The sequence below is a fragment of the Trichomycterus rosablanca genome, chromosome 9 (genome assembly GCF_030014385.1).
Source record: "Trichomycterus rosablanca isolate fTriRos1 chromosome 9, fTriRos1.hap1, whole genome shotgun sequence".
Lineage (NCBI taxonomy): Eukaryota > Metazoa > Chordata > Actinopteri > Siluriformes > Trichomycteridae > Trichomycterus > Trichomycterus rosablanca.
In genome coordinates this window covers 22946223-22965681 of record NC_085996.1, presented here as the reverse complement: position 1 = coordinate 22965681, position 19459 = coordinate 22946223, and the positions used below count along the sequence as shown (strand labels likewise).

General features: G+C 39.7%; 1 protein-coding gene across 8 annotated transcripts in view; it reads right to left on the bottom strand.

The window, feature by feature from the left end:
* fip1l1a (FIP1 like 1a (S. cerevisiae)) overlaps nucleotides 1–19459 on the bottom strand; it is a 66066-nt gene that overhangs the window by 9988 nt on the left and 36619 nt on the right. For 7 of the 8 annotated variants that reach the window (XM_063002095.1, XM_063002094.1, XM_063002096.1 and 4 more), the window contains 2 exons: nucleotides 5362–5420; nucleotides 1043–1328 (listed from right to left, as the gene is read on the bottom strand). In XM_063002095.1, coding sequence (XP_062858165.1) covers nucleotides 1043–1328; nucleotides 5362–5420 — 345 coding nt within the window. Of the gene's footprint in view, nucleotides 1–1042; nucleotides 1329–4867; nucleotides 4956–5361; nucleotides 5421–19459 lie in introns of those variants that run through there. The other variant, XM_063002102.1, reaches the window with a different exon arrangement.

Sequence of the window (19459 nt, the reverse complement as noted above, 5' to 3'; positions counted from 1 at the left end):
TTTCTCTTTAATCCATTTTTTTCTCTTTTTTTGGGGTGTCTCACATATGTAAAAAATCTGGCAACCCATGCATCTGGCTGAAATGCAACATCTGTCTGACTATAGCTGGTGACAATCTCTTTTTCACACAGACACGTGCATTGCTTATCTCATCCACTTTTTGATAGGAAACACAGGGCATACATGCCACCCGCTGTACGTCTTTATTTTAGAATTACCCACATACAGTAGTACCTTGTAACTCTAAACTTGAAATCTTCGAAACTCGACGCCCTTCCCTTTAAACTCACCGTGTGTGAGACCACCACTTTGTTCAGTGCATGGCTTGAGCGATGCGTTAAAACGTCATCAAAGTGCGACTATGAGACGAAACTGTATTTGTGTGGAATAACCGTCAAATCCACTCTAAAAGCGTCCACATGTATCTGTGTTTAACTGGATTTCCCTCACTGTTTCACTTTTAAACTTGTGTTACAGCTCGGGGTGCTGAGAAAAACGCTTATCATACAAAAAGGTTAACGTGACTAATGTATTGAAAGAACGACACGAACACTAAACCTCTCTTAATTATTACTGCTCATAAGTTATCGCTGTCGTTTTAGTACAATAAGTCACGTTAAGCTTTGTGCACTGTCACACTCCATAGGAAATAATGGCACAGCTAGTGCAAAAGCTAATGTGCTGCTTCTCATCAGAATGTGCCTTTACTGAACGGAATACGATATTCCAATATCAAGCATTTCCACGATTAAGAAGCATAAGGAAACAATAAAGAAGTAAAGAGCAGGTTTTATTGTATTTTTATATTGATTGATTTTATAGATTTTTATATTTTATTCAGTGTTTTTTTAGTGTATAAGTGTCAAAAACAACCCTATTATTTTACATTAGCCTAAAATATCTGCAGTTCCATGAGACCATGACACCCTTGACACCCAACACCTTCAAAAACTCAACACCACTCCCAGAACCAATTAACATTCAGTTTCAATGTACCACTGTATAAGCACCCAAACATGCTGACATACAGACCATCACTTACCTACTGTGGCCCTGACATGAGGGCGTGTACTCTCGTTCCCTCTCGCGTTCTCTCTCGCGTTCTCTCTCATGTTCTCGGTCCCGTTCTCGGTCCCTCTCTCTATCCCGGTCACGCTCCCGATCCCGCTCTTTGCCCCGCTCTCGGTCCCTGTCTCGATCTCGGGTCCTCTCTCTGTCCTTGTTTCTCTCTCTCTCTTTGTCTTTGGAGGTGAAATACTCCCATGGCTTGGTGCGGTAAACCAAGCCTGGCCAGGGGGGAACACTACCCATGAGTGGTGGAAATGCACCTGAGAGGGAACAGAGTGGCAAGAAATACGATTTGGAGTGAACTGCATTGATGACAAAAGGAAACACATGGTTTTTTGACTCAAATGTTTTTGTGGATAAACATATACCATAGGCTTTATTGGTTTCGCTTGCTTAGTTACTGACATAGCCTTCATTACCTAGACTGCGAATAGAATAGAATTCCTTTATTTGTCATATATACATATACATGAAATTCTTTTTTCGCATATCCCAGCTTGTCTGGAAGCTGGAGCCAGCACAGGGTCAGTCATTGTACGGCACCCCCGGAGCTGAGAGGGATAAGGGCATTGCTCAAGAGCCCAACAGTGGCTGCATGGCAGAGCCGGGATTCACCTGTGCCTTTACCTCAGACTGCTTATTTATTTTTGAGCTAAACTCAGTAAGCCTTGCCTTTATTAGCTTCTTTCTTCTGGTTACTACCATAGCCTTTATTGGGTTTCTGTATACACTGATCAGCCATAACATTAAAACCACCTCCTTGTTTCTACACTCACTGTCTACTTTATCAGCTCCACTTACCATATAGAAGCACTTTGTAGTTCTACAATTACTGACTGTAGTCCATCTGTTTCTCTGCATGCTTTCACCCTGTTCTTCAATGGTCAGGACCCCCACAGGGCCACTACAGAGCAGGTATTATTTAGGTGGTGGATCATTCTTAGCACTGCAGTGACACTGACATGATGGTGGTGTGTTAGTGTGTGTTGTGCTGGTATGAGTGGATTAGACACAGCAGCGCTGCTGGAGTTTTTAAATACCGTGTTCACTCACTGTCCACTCCATTAGACACTCCTACCTAGTTGGTCCAGCTTGTAGATGTAAAGTCAGAGACGATCGCTAATCTGTTGCTGCTGTTTGAGTTGGTCATCTTCTAGACCTTCATCAGTGGTCACAGGACTCGGCCCACGAGGCACTGTTGGCTGGATATCTTTTGGTTGGTGGACTATTCTCAGTCCAGCAGTGACAGTGATGTGTTTAAAAACTACAGCAGCGCTGCTGTGTCTGATCCACTCATACCAGCACAACACACACTAACACACCACCACCATGTTAGTGTCACTGCAGACATGGGGAGAACAAACTCCACACAAAAAGGACCCAGAATGTTCCACCTCTGAATCGAACCCAGGACCTTCTTGCTGAGAGACGACAGTGCTACCCACTGAGCCAACGTGCCACCCCTGAGCTATTCAAACACTTACTGTATTAGCTACATTATGGGGTTGCTTACAGGGGTTTACAGCGTGTCTAGGTCATTTTAAAGGGTGAGACTTAATTAATGATGAATTGATTTGCTTAGCTTGCTTTCTTATTGACATCCCAGCAATGTCCTCCATTGGTCAACTACAGGCTAACTGTGGGATGTGTGGGCTTGAATAATCCCAACAGAACTCAGGTGGAGCCTACAAGGCAAACTGATTTAAAGACCACAATGGCTGTGTGGCAGCTCATAATGTTTTTCTCAGACAGACCGGAGTCTTCAAGGGCCAACAGGCCTCAGTTTGCTTAGTTATTGCCATGACCCATGTTAGCTCAGTAAATGTTTTCTTATGGCAAACATATACGTTTGCTTTCCACCAATAAGGTTACTGAGGCTGTAAGCACACAGAACTATAAAAAGTGTGCGTGTGTGTATATTAATCTATGTGCAGTAATCTTGTGTGCTGAAGTGAAGCGTAAATGCTTGCAGTGTAATTCTTCTCTTAATGAATAGAACAGGATCCCTCCTCAGCTTTGTTGCGAACTGTGTGTGTGTATGTGGGAGGGTGGTAATGATGGTGTTTATGTACATGCTTAGTGTACATTATTACTCTCAGTAGCTGGATCAGTAAATTCGCTCTAGTGTTAATTGAGCAGCACCACTGCCAAACACAACCAGTACAGGAGCATCTACATATATACAGTATATGTGTGTGCTCTGCAAACAACAGCTTGTTTGTATACATGTGTGCATACATGTGACTTTAGGACCTGCATTCACACATGTGATTGACACTTGAGGATGTGAGATGTTCCAATTTAAACAATCCAAATTAAAAGTTTACCACCAGTTGTAGTCTTTGGGGCAACCTATGGAACCAATGCATAAATAAAGACTTGACCTCACAGACACTTTTAACCCCTACACTCATACTGCTGACACAAATGCTAACAACTGCAATGCTATTATGTTCAGCAATTCTACATTTCTAATGCCTATCTCAGCAATGACCCAGTTTATGAGCTACTAATGATGCACAAACACAGTCTTTGTTGTCCTGCATTCAATTAAAACAGTAAAAAGACAGTGTATTTATATCTAATGCATCTAGCAGATACTTTATCCAAAGCCACATACAACTGTGACTAAATACAATTCAAGCAAATGAGGGTTGAGGGCCTTGCTCATTGGGGTTCCAACAGTGGCAACTGCCTGTGACAGGGCTTGAACCAACAACCTTCTGATCACTAGTCTATTACCATAAACCCTGAGCTACCACTATCTTGAAAATGTATAAAATGTAAACACTGCTATAATTATATCAATTTTCTTACTTAGACATTCTGTAACTATTTGAAATCTAAGGACACCAATGGCTGTTTATTATATTAGGATTTTAATGTCATGTTTTACACACTTCGGTTACATTCATGACAGGACAGGACAGGTAGTTACTGGTAATACAAGATTCATCAGTTCAAGATTTTATTGTCAAACACAGACATGGACAATTTTGTATCTCCAATTCACCTGACTGCTCCCGGAAAAAACCCACGCAGACCACTTCACCTGGGAATCAAATCCAGGACCTTCCTGCTGTGAGGCGATAGTGCTACCCACCGAGCCACCGTGCCGGCCCCAATAGCTGTAGCTGTAAATCAATAATGCTTATTAGAAAGTAAAACATTAAATAGCTCTTCTTTATACTGGCTTAAATATCAAAGAAAAGTCACTGCTTTTTCTTTTCTTTTACCTACTTCATAACTTTTTATTAAAAACAAAAAAAAAGCATCCCATTGAATTTTTCCATCACTAAAGGTCTGATTGACTTAAAAAGTTGGTACAAGGTCGCTCGGTGGGTAGCTCTGTCGCCACACAGCAAGAAGGTCCTGGGTTCGATCCCCAGGCAGGCCGGTCCAGGTCCTTTCTGTGTGGAGTTTGCATGTTCTCACCATGTATGCGTGGGTTTCCTCCGGGAGCTCCGGTTTCCTCACACAGTCCAAAAAAACATGCAGTCAGGTTGATTGGAGACACTGAATTGCCCTATAGGTGAATGGGTGTGTGTAAGTGTGTGTGTCTGCCCTGCGATAGACTGGCGTCCAGGGTGTTACTGTGTGCCTTGCGCCCATTGAAAAGCTGGGATAGGCTCCAGCACCGCTACCCTAATTGGATAATCGGTTAAGAAAGTGAGTAAGTGAGTGAGTAATGTTCTATATCCAAGCCAGTGATTTTATTTACTGAACTAGGGGTGAGTGATGTAGACAAAATCTAGTCATTGTTGTAGACATTTACTGTGGAAACTATATATGATATACTATATACAGTATACATTTTAACTGCATTGTTTGTGGTTGCAAGTTGTCCAGGTCATCTTGAAGCACCGTGGTACCATTTGCAAAGAGCCCTATAAGCCAATGTATGTCATGCACAGAAAAATCTTTCACTGAAGGCTATGCATAATTGTCACAAACTAGAAGCTTACCTTTTGTAATTGTATTTTGTGGTTGTATGTGCTACATAAGGAGTTCATTTTACTAAATACCTTTTACTCTTCAAAACAAATAAATCTGCTATTATTTAATGAGCTATTGATGAGCTCCTAATGAGCTATTGATGATACTCTTTCATGATTAAGCTTTCGGGCTACTCTACCCAGCTTTAGCTACATTTTTCTAAACCTGATCTGAGTTCACCGATGGAGCAATAATTGCTATATGTAATTAAACAGAAGGCTGGAAAACACATACACACATAGCTATTTATATAGCTATTTCTTTGTCAAAGCTGTTGATGCTGATAGTGCCACCTACCTGGAGGAAAGGGGTACGGCAGAGCAGAGTGGCCATCGTAACTTCTCCCGGAATGCCCACTGTAACAGTATAAGTAACACAAGACAGACATACAAGTAGGTAAGTGTCAAACAATGAAAGGCATTTCATTCATTAAACACAAACACACACACAAACACACACACACACACTGCAACCTTACAAGTCTGTTCACAAGTTCCTAGTTTGGTGTCAGGTGACAAGAATTAGACATATAATTTTTTGTAGGAGTTCAAAAAAAGGTGTATCACAGAAAATAAACACCATCACTAAGTGAAATCAGAGCCCTGACCCCAACCCCTAAAGATTTTGGGATGAATTAGATTGTTAACATTCAGTGATGCTCTGTACTACTTCTAGTGGGTAAAAAGTACACTGAATACCTTGGCTAAAGAGGTACAAGAAAATTGGCTGGACAGTCTGTCTGCAAACACAAAAGAGGCCAGTCATACAGGAAACTTGCTTTTTCAAAGCGGTTGTGGTCAGGCTGAGGCTTTAACCAGAAATGATCAATGATCATTGTGGTTTATGCCTAGTTCACACTACACGATCTTTGCCCTGATTTTCGCTCAGCGACTGGTCGGCGCTAGATTTGCCGGCTCGGGAGCAACTCGGCGTTTGCTCGGCGATCGAGACTCGGCTCTCGATCGCTATGTGTGACCTAAGAGAGATTTCTAGCTTGTCGAATATCTGGATCTGAGTTGCCCGACTGGCAATGAGTGCTATGTCGAACAGCCAATGAGAACGCAAGATACGGTGTGAGGGGAAACGCAGGGGAGAAGTGTGAAAAGTTGGGACAGGGGCATAATAGAGTTTATATCAGAATACATCGGCACGCACACAAGTTTTACAGTATTTCTGACCTGATCGTTCTCTACAAAACATAACACCAACGCTGCACTGCAAACAATATTTATTAACCTCCAACTCACCACAGAACAATCCATGCTGATCGTGTTGCCAAATCCACTAAGATTCATTTATTTTTCTCCTTGATTTTACGCAGTACGTCAGCGCACAAACTTTGATCGCTCGCTACTTGTTGACGCGCATTTTTGGACGTGGTATCATTAAACCTTTCGTCACTTCTTGCGTTTGTTTTCATGACAAAACGTAGTTTGGGAAACCAGAGAAGCTCGCCTGCGATTCCAGTTGGTGATAGATTGTGTAGTGTGAAACCCCTTATCGTGTAGTGTGAAAGCCACACCGACTTGAAAGACTCCCGATTACAAGAGATCCAGTCGTGTAGTGTGAACTGTACAGTGACCTGATGACTTGGAAAGTCGTGTAGTGTGAACTTGGCATTAGTTGTCAATTTAGCTGTGACTCAGCATTTATACTATATTTAACTAGTATACTAGTCATACTAGTACACTGTATTTAATTAATTGGAATCTAAACTAATTCATAAGCTAGGCTAAATTTTAAAAATACACTGCCATAGTAGATTTTGACCTCCATGAAAGGATTAAATAAAATAAAATAATATATTATTGATGATAATAATTTAATATAAAAAAACGTAATAATTTAATAAAATTAATTAATTGAATTTAATAATTAATAAAAATTAAATCTTCCAATCTTTTCTTAAGAATTTAACTAAGGATCAGATGTTCTACTGATGAAGACACAAATTAACAGTTAATTAAGTTTTTTTGGTTTCCTTATGCATTTTCTCCCTTTTTCTCCCCCTTTAAGCATCCAATTGCATCGTGCTTTCTCTCTGCCTATGCCGATCCCTGCCCTGACCGAGGAGATCGAAGCTAACCCACATCCCCTCCGACACGTGAGCAAGCCGTATGCATATAGCCACCCACACATTGACGAGTGTTGTGCAACCTAGCGTTGCGTGCGAAGAGACACACCCTAAGAGCACTCTTTCCTCATCTCTGTGTAGGCGCCTCTAATCAGCCAGCAGAGGTCGTAACTGCACCATTCTGACAGAGAGAGACCCACTTCCGACCTTAGTCCCACCCATCTGAACAACAGGCCAATCGCTGTTCCTACAGCCATTCAGCCTCGACCGGTAAGGCAGAGCTGGATTCGATACGACGTACTCGAGATCCAGCTCCGGTTGCAGCGTGTGTTTTTGCCGCTGCGCCTCCTGAGCGGCCAACAGGTCAAAGTTAATGGAATTTAAACTTTGCCTGAATATTTAACTTTGTTGTTATTGAAGCTGCTATTGCTGGAAATATATATATTTGTTAAAAGCTTTGTTAAAATTTCCTTTTTTTACATTTATGACATTCTGACAGGATCAAGAGCGTACTGTCTATTCAGGCATTGTTTTGTGTGTGTGTGTGGAACTGAAACAAAGATATGATGGATATTGGCAGATGGGCTGCTGCTCATGCACAATATCTGGCACAGTGCCCTCCTTCGGATTAAATATTTCCTTCCGTTGGAGGTGAAAGGTAAATGGGATCAGCGCCTCTATGTGCGAGTGCTCATTTAGGGCAGGTGTTTCTTCAGACTCACAACGTTCCACTTCTATAAATAGAGCTGGAAGGGATGCTGCTGTGCTGTTCCTTTGCAGTATCCCTTTCCCCCACCCTCCCTCCGTTATGCTTTCAAAGTCAGCCAGTTTCATAATCTGTTTCCTCCATATCTGCCTCCCTCCAGTTCTGCACGCTCGCTGCTGGAAGCGAGGGACGGAAAGAAAAGGAAGACCTGAGGGCAGAGATATGTCTGCATGGTTGATGATCGATGTTAAGTGAGCTGGCGTGTGCGGCCACTTCTACCCCACGAGGTCGGCTTTAATTAGAGCCAGACTCGTTAAGAAAACTAATCACTGCAGAGCTCACCTCTAATGATCCCACACTAGTGCCCGGGCACTGCATACGCTTTGTATTAGTCTGCTACTTATGCAAGAAAAAGTTTGTGAACCCTTTGGATCTACCTGGATTCCTGCATCAATGAGTTATGAAATGTGGTCTGATTTTTACATGGGTCCAAACAAGAACCAAGCACATTCAGCTGTATGTTGTATTTGTTTTATGTATTTCACAATTTCCTTATTTTTATATATTATTATATTATACACCGACCAGCCATAACATTAAAACCACCTCCTTGTTTCTACACACACTGTCCATTTTATCAGCTCTACTTACCATATGAAAAGCACTTAGTAGTTCTACAATTACTGACTGTAGTCCATCTGTTTCTCTGCATGCTTTGTTAGCCCACTTTCATGCTGTTCTTCAATGGTCAGGACCCCCACAGGACCACTACAGAGCAGGTATTATTTAGTTAGTTTAGTTAGTTTGGTGGGTCATTCTCAGCACTGCAGTGACACTGACATGGTGGTGGTGTGTTAGTGTGTGTTGTGCTGGTATGAGTGGATCAGACACAGCAGTGCTGATGGAGTTTTTAAACACCCCACTGTCACTGCAGGACTGAGAATAGTCCACCAACCAAAAATATCCAGCCAACAGCACACCGTGGGCAGCGTCCTGTGACCACTTATGAAGGTCTAGAAGATGACCAACTCAAACAGCAGCAATAGATGAGTGATCGTCTCTGACTTTAAATCTACAAGGTGGATCAACTAGGTAGGAGTGTCTAATAGAGTGGACAGTGAGTGGACACAGTATTTAAAAACTCCAGCAGCGCTGCTGTGTCTGATCCACTCATACCAGCACAACACACGCTAACACACCACCACCATGTCAGTGTCACTGCAGTGCTGAGAATGATCCACCACCTAAATAATACCTGCTCTGTAGTGGTCCTGTAGGGGCCCTGACCATTTAAGAACAGAGTGAAAGCAAGTTAAAAAGGTATGTAGAGAAACAGATGAACTTGTAATTGTAGAACTAGAAAGTGCTTCTATATGGTAAGTGGAGCTGATAAAATGGACAGTGAGTGTAGAAACAAGGAGGTGGTTTTAATGTTATGGCTGATCAGTGTATTATATATTATTATTATAACCCTTCATGGTGCAAAAGATGAAGGGAGTAGTAGAAGAGCCTTTATTAGTAGCAACAATATTCTGGCAATTAAAAAAAAAAATTTAAAGCAGCAAAACAGATCAGAATCATGATGCTTCCTCCACCATGCTTCACACTTGAAAACTGGTGCTTTTTGTTTTTTATGTCAAGTTTAATGTCAAACACAGTCATGGAAAATGCTGTATCTCCAATTTACCTCACTTGCATGTCTTTGGACCGTGGGAGGAAACCCACACAGACACGGGGAAAACATGCTCTTTCATGCAACTCCACACAGAAAGGACCCGGACCGCTCCACCTGGGAATCAAACCCAGGACCTTCTTGCTGTGAGGCGACAGTGCTACCCACCGAGCCGCCATCATGGTGGTAGTGGTAGAAGAGCCTCTATTAGAAGCAACAATATTCTGGAAGTTTCTAATTGTTTTTTTTTTTAAGCATCAAAACAGATACAAATCATTATGCTTCCTCCGCCATGCTTCACAGGTGGAATGTTTTAGTGTTTTTTACTTTAATCAGAGTAAACGTCGGCTTTTCTGAATTGTGGAGTATCTTAGTAGTCAAGTCAAATGTATTCGTATAGCGCTTTTTACAATTGACTTTGTCTTAAAGCAAATTTACAGAATCCAGGACCGACAGACCAAAAACCCCTGTTAAGCAAGCAAAGGGCGACAGTAGCAAGAAAAAAATTCCTTAAAATTACAGGAAGAAACCTTGAGAAGAACCAGACTCAGCAGGGACACCCATCCTCCTTGGGTGGCCTGGAGGATAATTGAATAAATAGGATTTACACAAATCATACACACACATCATACATAGTCGTTTGGAACAAAGTGAAATGAAAGCAGTAGTTTCATTCAGTACGGACACACAATCATTTGCTGTCATTTCTAAACTCTGTTCTTTCTATGGCATTACATGCTTTTAATAAAACTTTTGCAGCATAATAAAACAATGTGTGCACATGAGTAAAAACAGTACCGCTGCTCAGAGTAGAAACAGCACTGGGTTTTTTTTTCATATTTGCAGATTTCATGTCTTATTGTGGTTTTTATAAACACCAACGTCTTGAGTGATGCCTTTGTCTTCTAAAATGTTCCTAATCTAAGCAGATTTCACATAAACAGATCTGTTTTCTCCCAAAAATGATGCCAACAATGGACCTTTATAATCCACATCTACAATCTACAAGTCTTATTTGAAACACCTGACTTCTGCTATCATTAGCAAGTATATTAAGCCCAGACTTATAAAGGCATGTAGAGAACTACTGTTTTTGTATTCGTTTAAGCAGAGTGTATTTACAACCCCAAATCAGAAAAAGTTGGGACGGTATGGAAAATGCAAATAAAATAAAAATGCAGTGTTCCTTACATTTACTTTGACTTTTATTTGATTGCAGACAGTTTGAACCCAAGATATTTCCTTTTTTTGTCTGCTCAACTTCATTTCATTTGTTAATATACCTCCATTCCTGCATTTCAGGCCTGCAACACATTCCAATTTAGGGCTAGTAATGAGGTGAAAAAACTAAATAATGATGTGATACCAAACAGGTGATTGTAATCATGGTTTGGTACAAAAGCAGCATCCAGGAAAGGCTGAGTCTTTGATGAGCAAAGATGATCAGAGGATCTCCAGTTTGTCAACAAGTGTATGAGAAAATTTTTGAAATGTTTAAAAACATTAAATCTTTAAAGAAAGATTGGAAGGGATTTGCATATTTCTCCTTCTACAGTGCATTATATCATTAAACCATTCAAGGAATCAGGAGGAATTTCAGTGCATAAAGGCCCAGAGTGCAAGCTTATATAACCACATGAGCAAGGGATTACTTTGGCAAACCTTTGTCAAGCACTACAATACAGAGTTACATGCACAAATGCCACTTAAAACTTTACTGAGCAAAAAAGAAGCCTTATGTTAACCATGTCCAGAAGCAGCTTCGACTTCTCTGGGCTCGGAGGCATCTAGGATGGACCATCACACAGTGGAAACGTGTATTGTGGTCAGATGAATCAGTATTCCAGGTCTTTTTTGGAAAAAATGGACGCCGTGTATTCTGGACCAAAGATGAAAAGAACCATCCAGACTGTTATCAGCAACAAGTCCAAAAGCCAGGGTGTGTCATGGTATGGGGCTGTGTCAGTGCCCTTGGCAAAGATCATTAACACTTCTGTGATGGCAGCATTAATGCAGAAAAGTACATTGAGATCTTAGAGCAACATGTGCTGCCTTCAAGACGTCATCTTTTCCAGGGAAGTCCATGCATTTTTTAACAAGACAATGCAAAACCACATGCTGCACACATTACAAAGGCATGGCTGTGGAAGAAGAGGGTACGGGTACTGGACTGGTCTGGTCTGTCTGCAGTCCTTTACACTTTTTGAAACGAAAAATGCGATGTGTTTGCAGGAAGAATGGGACAAAATAAAAGCTGAAACACTAAATCACTTTGTATCCTCATTCTTTTAACTGTGGTGAAAAAGAATTTCAACATTACAAAGTGGTAAATGCTTTACTGTCCCAACTTTTTTGGAATGTGTGGCAGGCCTGAAATGCAGGAATGGATGTTTATTAATAAATGAAATGAAGTTGAGAAGACAAAACATGAAATATCTCAGGTTCATCCTGTCTGCAATCAAATAAAAGTCAAAGTAAATCTAAGAAACGCTGTGTTTTTTTATTATTTGCATTTTCCATGCTGTCCCAACTTTTTCTGATTTAGGGTTGTATTTATTCTTATGACTTTGATGATCACACAACATTTTATTAAGAGATTTCACAGGGTTCCTACACAACTTCTGTAGTCTGACATCTTCTCTCCATTGCAGAACATCAGTGTAACCTTGACTATCAATAAAAACAACCAAAAACATTGCAGAGGATCTTGGCACCCTGCCTCGTGCAATGAAACCATATTAGAATTGAACAACACGTCCCAAGCCACTCAAACAACCGATTTTAGTCTCAAAACTAATCAAGCTGATGACAATTATGTTCAAGGTCACAGAGCAATAAACCCTTTCTCTCTCCTGGTCTTCTACAATTACTGATATTATGATCAGATAACTGCATGTCATTTGAAAGACTAAAAAGGATCCATTATCTTAGTTAATTTGTTTATAATGGAGAACGTTTTATAATGCCAGAGCTTCAAAGAAAAAACATTATTTACCCCTAAAGTCTTTTTAAAAAAAGCACAATTAACAAATTACATTTCATAATTGTTTCCTTTCCAGCAAACTGTAGAAATTCTACTGAATAGCCCTTCCTCTAGCACATTTCCTAGCCTGTGTTCTTTTATTGAGTATTTATTTATGCATTTTACCCCCTTTTTCTCCCAATATAGTGTAGCCAATCTGCTGCTGGGGACCCCGACAGAATTCAAGGAGGGTGTATATTCGCCTGACATACACTCCCTCCACCAATCACCCATACTTCTGTGGATTTGGGTGTGAGGTCGGCTTCGCGTACGGAGAGCCACGCCTTGACCTCTGCGTCACTTTTTGCAACTGCGACACACTGACACCTTTTCATCAGAACCAGCATTAACTTTAGCAATTTAAGCTACAGTAGCTCGTCTGTTGGAGCGGACCACGCGGGCCAGCCTTCGCTCCCCATGTGCATCAATGAGCCTTGGCCGCCCATGACCCTGTCGCCGGTTTACCACTGTTCCTTCCTTGGACCACTTTTGATAGATACTGACCACCACAGACTGGGAACACCCCACAAGAGCTGCAGTTTTGGAGATGCTCTGATCTAGTCGTCTAGCCAACACAATTTGGCCCTTGTCAAACTCGCTCAAAACCTTACGCTTGCCCATTTTTCCTGCTTCTAACACAATAACTTTGTAGATAAAATGTTCACTTGCTGTTTAATATATTCCAACCACTGTTATTTACTTCACCTGTCAGTGGTCACAATGTTATGCCTTGTCGATGTATGGCTTTGGTTGTTTACATTTTGTCTAAACTCTAAGTTCTTAAAACTGTACAATATCAGGAATTCAAACAATACAAGGCAATTTATCACTTCTACTGCACCATCAGCAGTTCTGCATTATGATGTGTGATAAAAAAAAAAAGAGCAGCATCTTTAAGAAATGCTCCTGGAAAGAAATGCATTTAGTGCTAGTTTTAGTGTATTAATGCAGGACTCTTTATCATAAGAGTCGTACAAAGAGTCCTGAAGAGCTACTCTAGCACCCTAGGATCCCAACAGGCCACATCAAACTACACAACACACACTGACTTGCTCTTTACTAGAGGGGTTCTTGAGGACCCTCCACACGCCCATTAAACACATCTGTAAGATCTTGAGCCAGCCAGCCAGCATGTGTGTGTGTGTGTGTGTTAGGGCAAGAATGAGAGAAAAAACCAAGACACAGAAAGAGGGTTTTTTAAAAGCCAGGCTAGGACAGGAAGTGATTCATAAATTATACAGTCTGCTTGGCAGTGTGTTGCTTAACGGAAACTCAACAGAGGATGTTTGGACTTGGCAAAGTGTGCGAGATGTGAGAAGAAGCATTCTTTAAAAAAAGGGGGGTGAATTCATTCAGAGAGCGAGAAACGGTAAAAAGACAGGCCTGGAAAGAAGATGGGGAGACAAGACAGAAGGGAGACATATAAAATAATAGAATTATATATACATACACAATAATAAAATCCTGCTTTATTTCTTGGCACAAAATCATGCATGCCAACTTTCATTATTGCACCTTGCTTTGTCGATAATACTTTTATCACAATTTCAAACCAAAGTATGGCCTGATTGCTTTTTTAATTCATGTATTACAGTAGACCCTTGAGTTACGAACGGTTTACCATACGAACATTTCGGGTTACGAACGATCTTTTTCAACTTAACGTACAAACAAATTTCGGATTACGAACAGAAATTCGTGAAATACGTGACATCACGAACAAGTTGACTCCAACCGTCTCTCTCTCTCTATATATATACAGTGAGCGAACATTCGGACAGCGGACGGTGTTTTCTTTATATTTTGTAAAATTCAATATTAAAATGTCCTCAAAGAAGGTGCAGAGAAAGTGCAGTGGTGAGAAAATGAAAAAAATCACTATTTGTTGTTGTATAATTACTCCTGCCAGTAGCTGTCACTGTGTATCAGACAGCGGGGACAGTGAGAGAGAGAAGAAGGAAGTCGCTGAGTAAAGTATTCTTTCTTTCGTGCAAATAACACCTACAAAATACAACACTATTGAAATAAAGAAGGAAATAATAGAGAAATATGAGAGTTATTGTTGTTTCTGGTAGATACATTTTATATAAAAAGAAGGAAATTTATTATGGTGTATTGTATTTGGTGTGTGTTTTATGTACAGTACTACTGTGTATTGTTGTTTATTACAGGAATGTCTATTCTATTTAAGACATTAGAAAGGTTAGGTAAGGGGGTGGCGTGGGAGGTCTGGCACGGATTAATTCTATTTACATTATTTCTTATGGAAAAAATAGGTTTAACTAATGAACATTTTGACTTAAGAACAGCCCTTCAGAACCAATTAAATTCGTAAGTCAAGGGTCTACTTTATTTGGTTATCAATGTAATAAATATTAATTATGTAATATTAATTTATTACCATTTTGGTTTCTCAAGCAATGATGTCTGAGAGCTCATTGGTTCAATGGTGGTTTTCAGCCTTGTCCTACACAGACTGTTTTCTTCAGATTCCTCTAAATCTTTTCACAATTTAAGCACAGTAGATAGAGAAAGGCCTAGATTCTTTGTAATCTTGCATTGAGAAATGTTCTTTTTCAAGTGACTGACAATTCTCTCACACAGTTCAGCACAAAGTGGTGAGCCACGACCCATCTTTGCTTGCAAAGACTTGGCTTCGATGGTTCCTCTTCCAAAGAATCCAAATCCTGATTGTTTCACCTGTTATCAATTCACCTGCTTATTATAGATCTTTTTTTAAATGGTGTAATATTCTTTAAACTTTCCACTCTATTTTTGCCCTGTCCCAACTTTTTTTGAGTGTATTGCAGACATCAGTGAGCCAAAGCATCAATCAGTTGCTGACATGAAAAATTTAAGGTTTAAGAGAATCAATTAATTACATATGCTTGTTTTATTGCATTTTACAAAACGTCCCAACTTTTCCAGTAAAGGGGTTTGTAATACCTGCTTTATCCTGATAAAGATCGTGAAGGCTAGAGTTACCTGCAAACACCAGGCTTGAAGCAAGAACACACCATGAACATGATGCCAATCTATTGCAGGGCACTAGGGATGTAACGATACACTCTACCCACGATGCGATACAATTCACGATACTGGGTTCATGATATGATTTTTCCAGATTTTTTAAAACAAAATGAAATTGAAGACAAATTATGACAAAGTTTCCTTTTATTATTTCTCTTTAAAAGAAATTTAATAAAATACTATATTTGTGCTTATCTTTTATTTATCTAAATAATGAATGCCCTTTTATTTCTGAGGTAGGTACAAACTATGCCAAATAATGCTTATTGCATAAAAAACAATGAAATTTTAAAACAAATCCAACATTATATAAATAAATGAATAATACAAATAAAGAAAGTATCCTCACATAAATACATTTGGCTAGAAAATCTCCCTACCTGGCAACTTTGTGAAGTGCCGTCAACCAGACGAGGTGAATAGCGCCAGTGCCCTCTGCTGTGTAAAGTGAATATCGATTCATCTTAAATTAATAAATGATTCGAATCGTGGCACATGTGCACCGATTCTTAACTGTCTTGTGGTGCATCGTTACATCCCTACAGGGCACCATTATTTTGTTCTTACTTAGGGTACAGTCACATGAAAAGCGTTTAGCCTTGGCGCAAACTGTCGCTGTGTTCAGTGCTTGGCTTGAGCAGTGCTGTAAAAGTTATCAAAGTCAGAATATGAGACGAATTTGCATTTGTGTGGAATAACCGTCAAATCTACTCTGAAAGCTCCACATGTATCTGTGTTTAACTGGATTTTCCTCCTGTTTCACTTTTAAACTTGAGTTATAGCTTGGGGTGCTAGTTAATGTATTAAATGAACAACATAGAAACACTAAACTTCACTTAATTATTACTGGTCATAAGTTCTCTCCACTAATAAAATTCCTCGCTAGTTGTTTTAATACAATAAGTCACGTTAAGCATTGTTCGTACTACCCGAGTCACTTCTACCGTGTCATATCAAACATTTCGTCTCAGGTCAGCGACAAACTGGATCCAAGTTCAGTCATTACACCCAGGATCCATGTAGTGCAGGCAATTGAAATTTGAAAAGTGGGACAAAACCAGATTTCCAAAAGTAAAACTACACATGGAGACATGAAAAACATGCAACATTCTCACACACTGTGACCAGAACAAGGATGAAATCCAGATCCCCAGCATCCCCTCTAGAATGGGTAGTGTTAAGGTTCTCATTGTCAATGCACAACCTTTATGACAAGTCACTCTTTCAGGTACAGTCTACAGTATATATGCTGGTATGCCTTAACACCAAGTCCGTTTATCACAATGCTGAGACATCTAGGACCAACAACAGCTGTGAAGCATTGGTTTATACCTTTCAAGTGCTAAAGCATGTATAAATCATTCATTCTACAGCACTGCATACTACAGATCTCCAACCTGTCTGTAGATATACAGTCACCTAAATAACAGTAGTAGAGCAACCACAAACAAGCCAAAGCAAACTACGCACATTTTCTATCAATGCCTGAAGTGGTTTAAAGCATACCACAGACAGACCCTGGAGTTGTTGAAAAGCATTGTGTAAATAAAAAAACTCAGCATACTACCAAAAAGTATGTATAACTCCAAAATATTTCTGCAAAGCTAGAGTTTGCTTAAAATAAACTCTTTATCATTTGACATAACTACCCAATAGAACATATCTCTAAAGCCATGTTCCAAAATGCAGTGAGAAGACCTTACAGAAGAGGACACATGGATCAACAGCAGGTTTACTGCATATAAATACCATACCATACAATACCAAAGACAACAAAGACAAACAGATGCAATGTTTTCATTTTCATATAATATCATATTAGTAAAGTTGTATATATTAATTAAAAAAGCTTTTAACATTTATACGCTGCATAGATTTATGTAGATTACAAGCAGAATGAAGCTTAATATGAACAGTGATCAATCAACTAGAAATCTTTTCATTATAAAAAATGGAATAAAATATGTTCCTATTTTAACAGCAAACTCAGTGCACCTTATGATTTACTGACTTAAACCACTCACAAATAAGTCCAAATAAGAGCTAAGACAAAAAGTGGATTCCATAACAGTGTGTGTTTGTTGGGGGTGGGGACAGATACATTCTAGAATCAGTTTTAGAAACAGATAAATCTGAGGTTAAGGCTACAGACATGGCCACCCTGTCAGCCTCTTCTGCTTCCTGCACCCTTATTTGGGGCTTATTTGAGCATAGCACTTGTATTCCTATATTTATATAGAAAGTACCACTCAACTCTAAGGCATTTCTGCATAGAATATATTCTACTGTCATCCGAAAGACAGTAGAAACATGCTGTGATTAAATAAATTCTCGATTCCTTGCTTACCTGAGATCTAACTAAATATACACACCTTTAAACTGCAGAGAAAACACTACTAGTTTTATGTTTGCCCATTATAAACGAGTATAACACTGCAAACACTGTTGGTGGGTACTCACTGTGGCTGCCTGTGAGCACCTCTTCCAGTATCAGAGATACTTAAACCATAATAATCAGGTCCTTATTAAAGTCACCTCAGATCTTTAAGCTGCCCATAATTGTAGCATCCAACATATCCGAAAGGTTGAGCAGGTTGAGCGCGTAACAACTGATGCACCGCTGCTTTCACATCATCATCATTTGAAAATCTTCCTCCCCTTAAGGCTTCTTTAAGCATCTAAAAAAGTGGAAATCAGATGGCGCTAAATCTAGACTATAAGCTCTCTCTCAGTCTCTCGGACATGACCAATTGCTACTCCTCCTGCCCTTACCGCTTCCAACCAAAATACAAAAGTGCTAAAACTTTTTGAAGATCCCTCGTATTTAGGATGTGGTCCTAATGTTTTGGCTCATAAGACTATTTACACAACAGCTCACAAACAAGATTGGCTACACTCACAGAAATGTGAGTATTGAAATGTACACTACATGACCAAAAGTATGCAGACACCTGACCATGTTAGACAACCCATTCCAAAACCATAGCAACTGTAGTTGCCACAAAATTGCAAGCACATGTATTTTAAAAAACTGTCGTATAACAGTTAGCTAAACTAAATGGACGTCCAAATATTTCTAACTATGTTGTTCCTTTAGGGAAAGTCATATAAAGTTCCTTTTATACATTTTTACAATATAAAGCAGTACTTGTTATGTAAAAATGTATAAGCTGGAGCTACCTGGACATACCCGTGAGTGAACCACCTTAGCAACAAAAAGGTGCATTTGAGTGCTTCTATTTCTGAGAGTGTAGCAGACAGGAGATAGCTGAGTGCAATCCTTCCTATACAGAAAGCAGAGCCAATTATGTCCTCCTGAACTTATTATACTTATTATCGCATCATGAAGAATCGATGCCAGACCTTTCAGACTATATGGTGGAGGCTTTACTGTTGTGTCACTTGGGACCCTGGTGCATTAATATTTGAAGAAGGTACACATGGACTCCTGCACAATGCAGTGATATGAATCAACACAAGTATAGTGGATTCAGAAAATATGCATATGTTATTGTGCTGTGGATTTGATTTGTAAATTAAACTGTACATCAATTAACACTTCATCACTTAACGCAGGTCTCTGGACGTCTTTAAGTGGGGCCCACATGTGATGTGCGATACTGCAAAATACTGCAAGATACTGCAGTATCGCCGATATCATTGCTGATAATTAAGGTAGATGCATCATCAATTTGCTAAATCTGTATGAATTTTCATGACATTTAAGTGTATTATTGTATTACATACATTTTTTGTAAGTAGCTGCTCTCAGTAGGGTTGTAAATAAATTCAGTTGTTTAAAGCGGTCTGATTTCTTGTTTCTGGTGCTTTACTTTCTCACAACATTACCATCATGGCGTATCACCACAAAGCGGCTAAAGCATAGTTGTG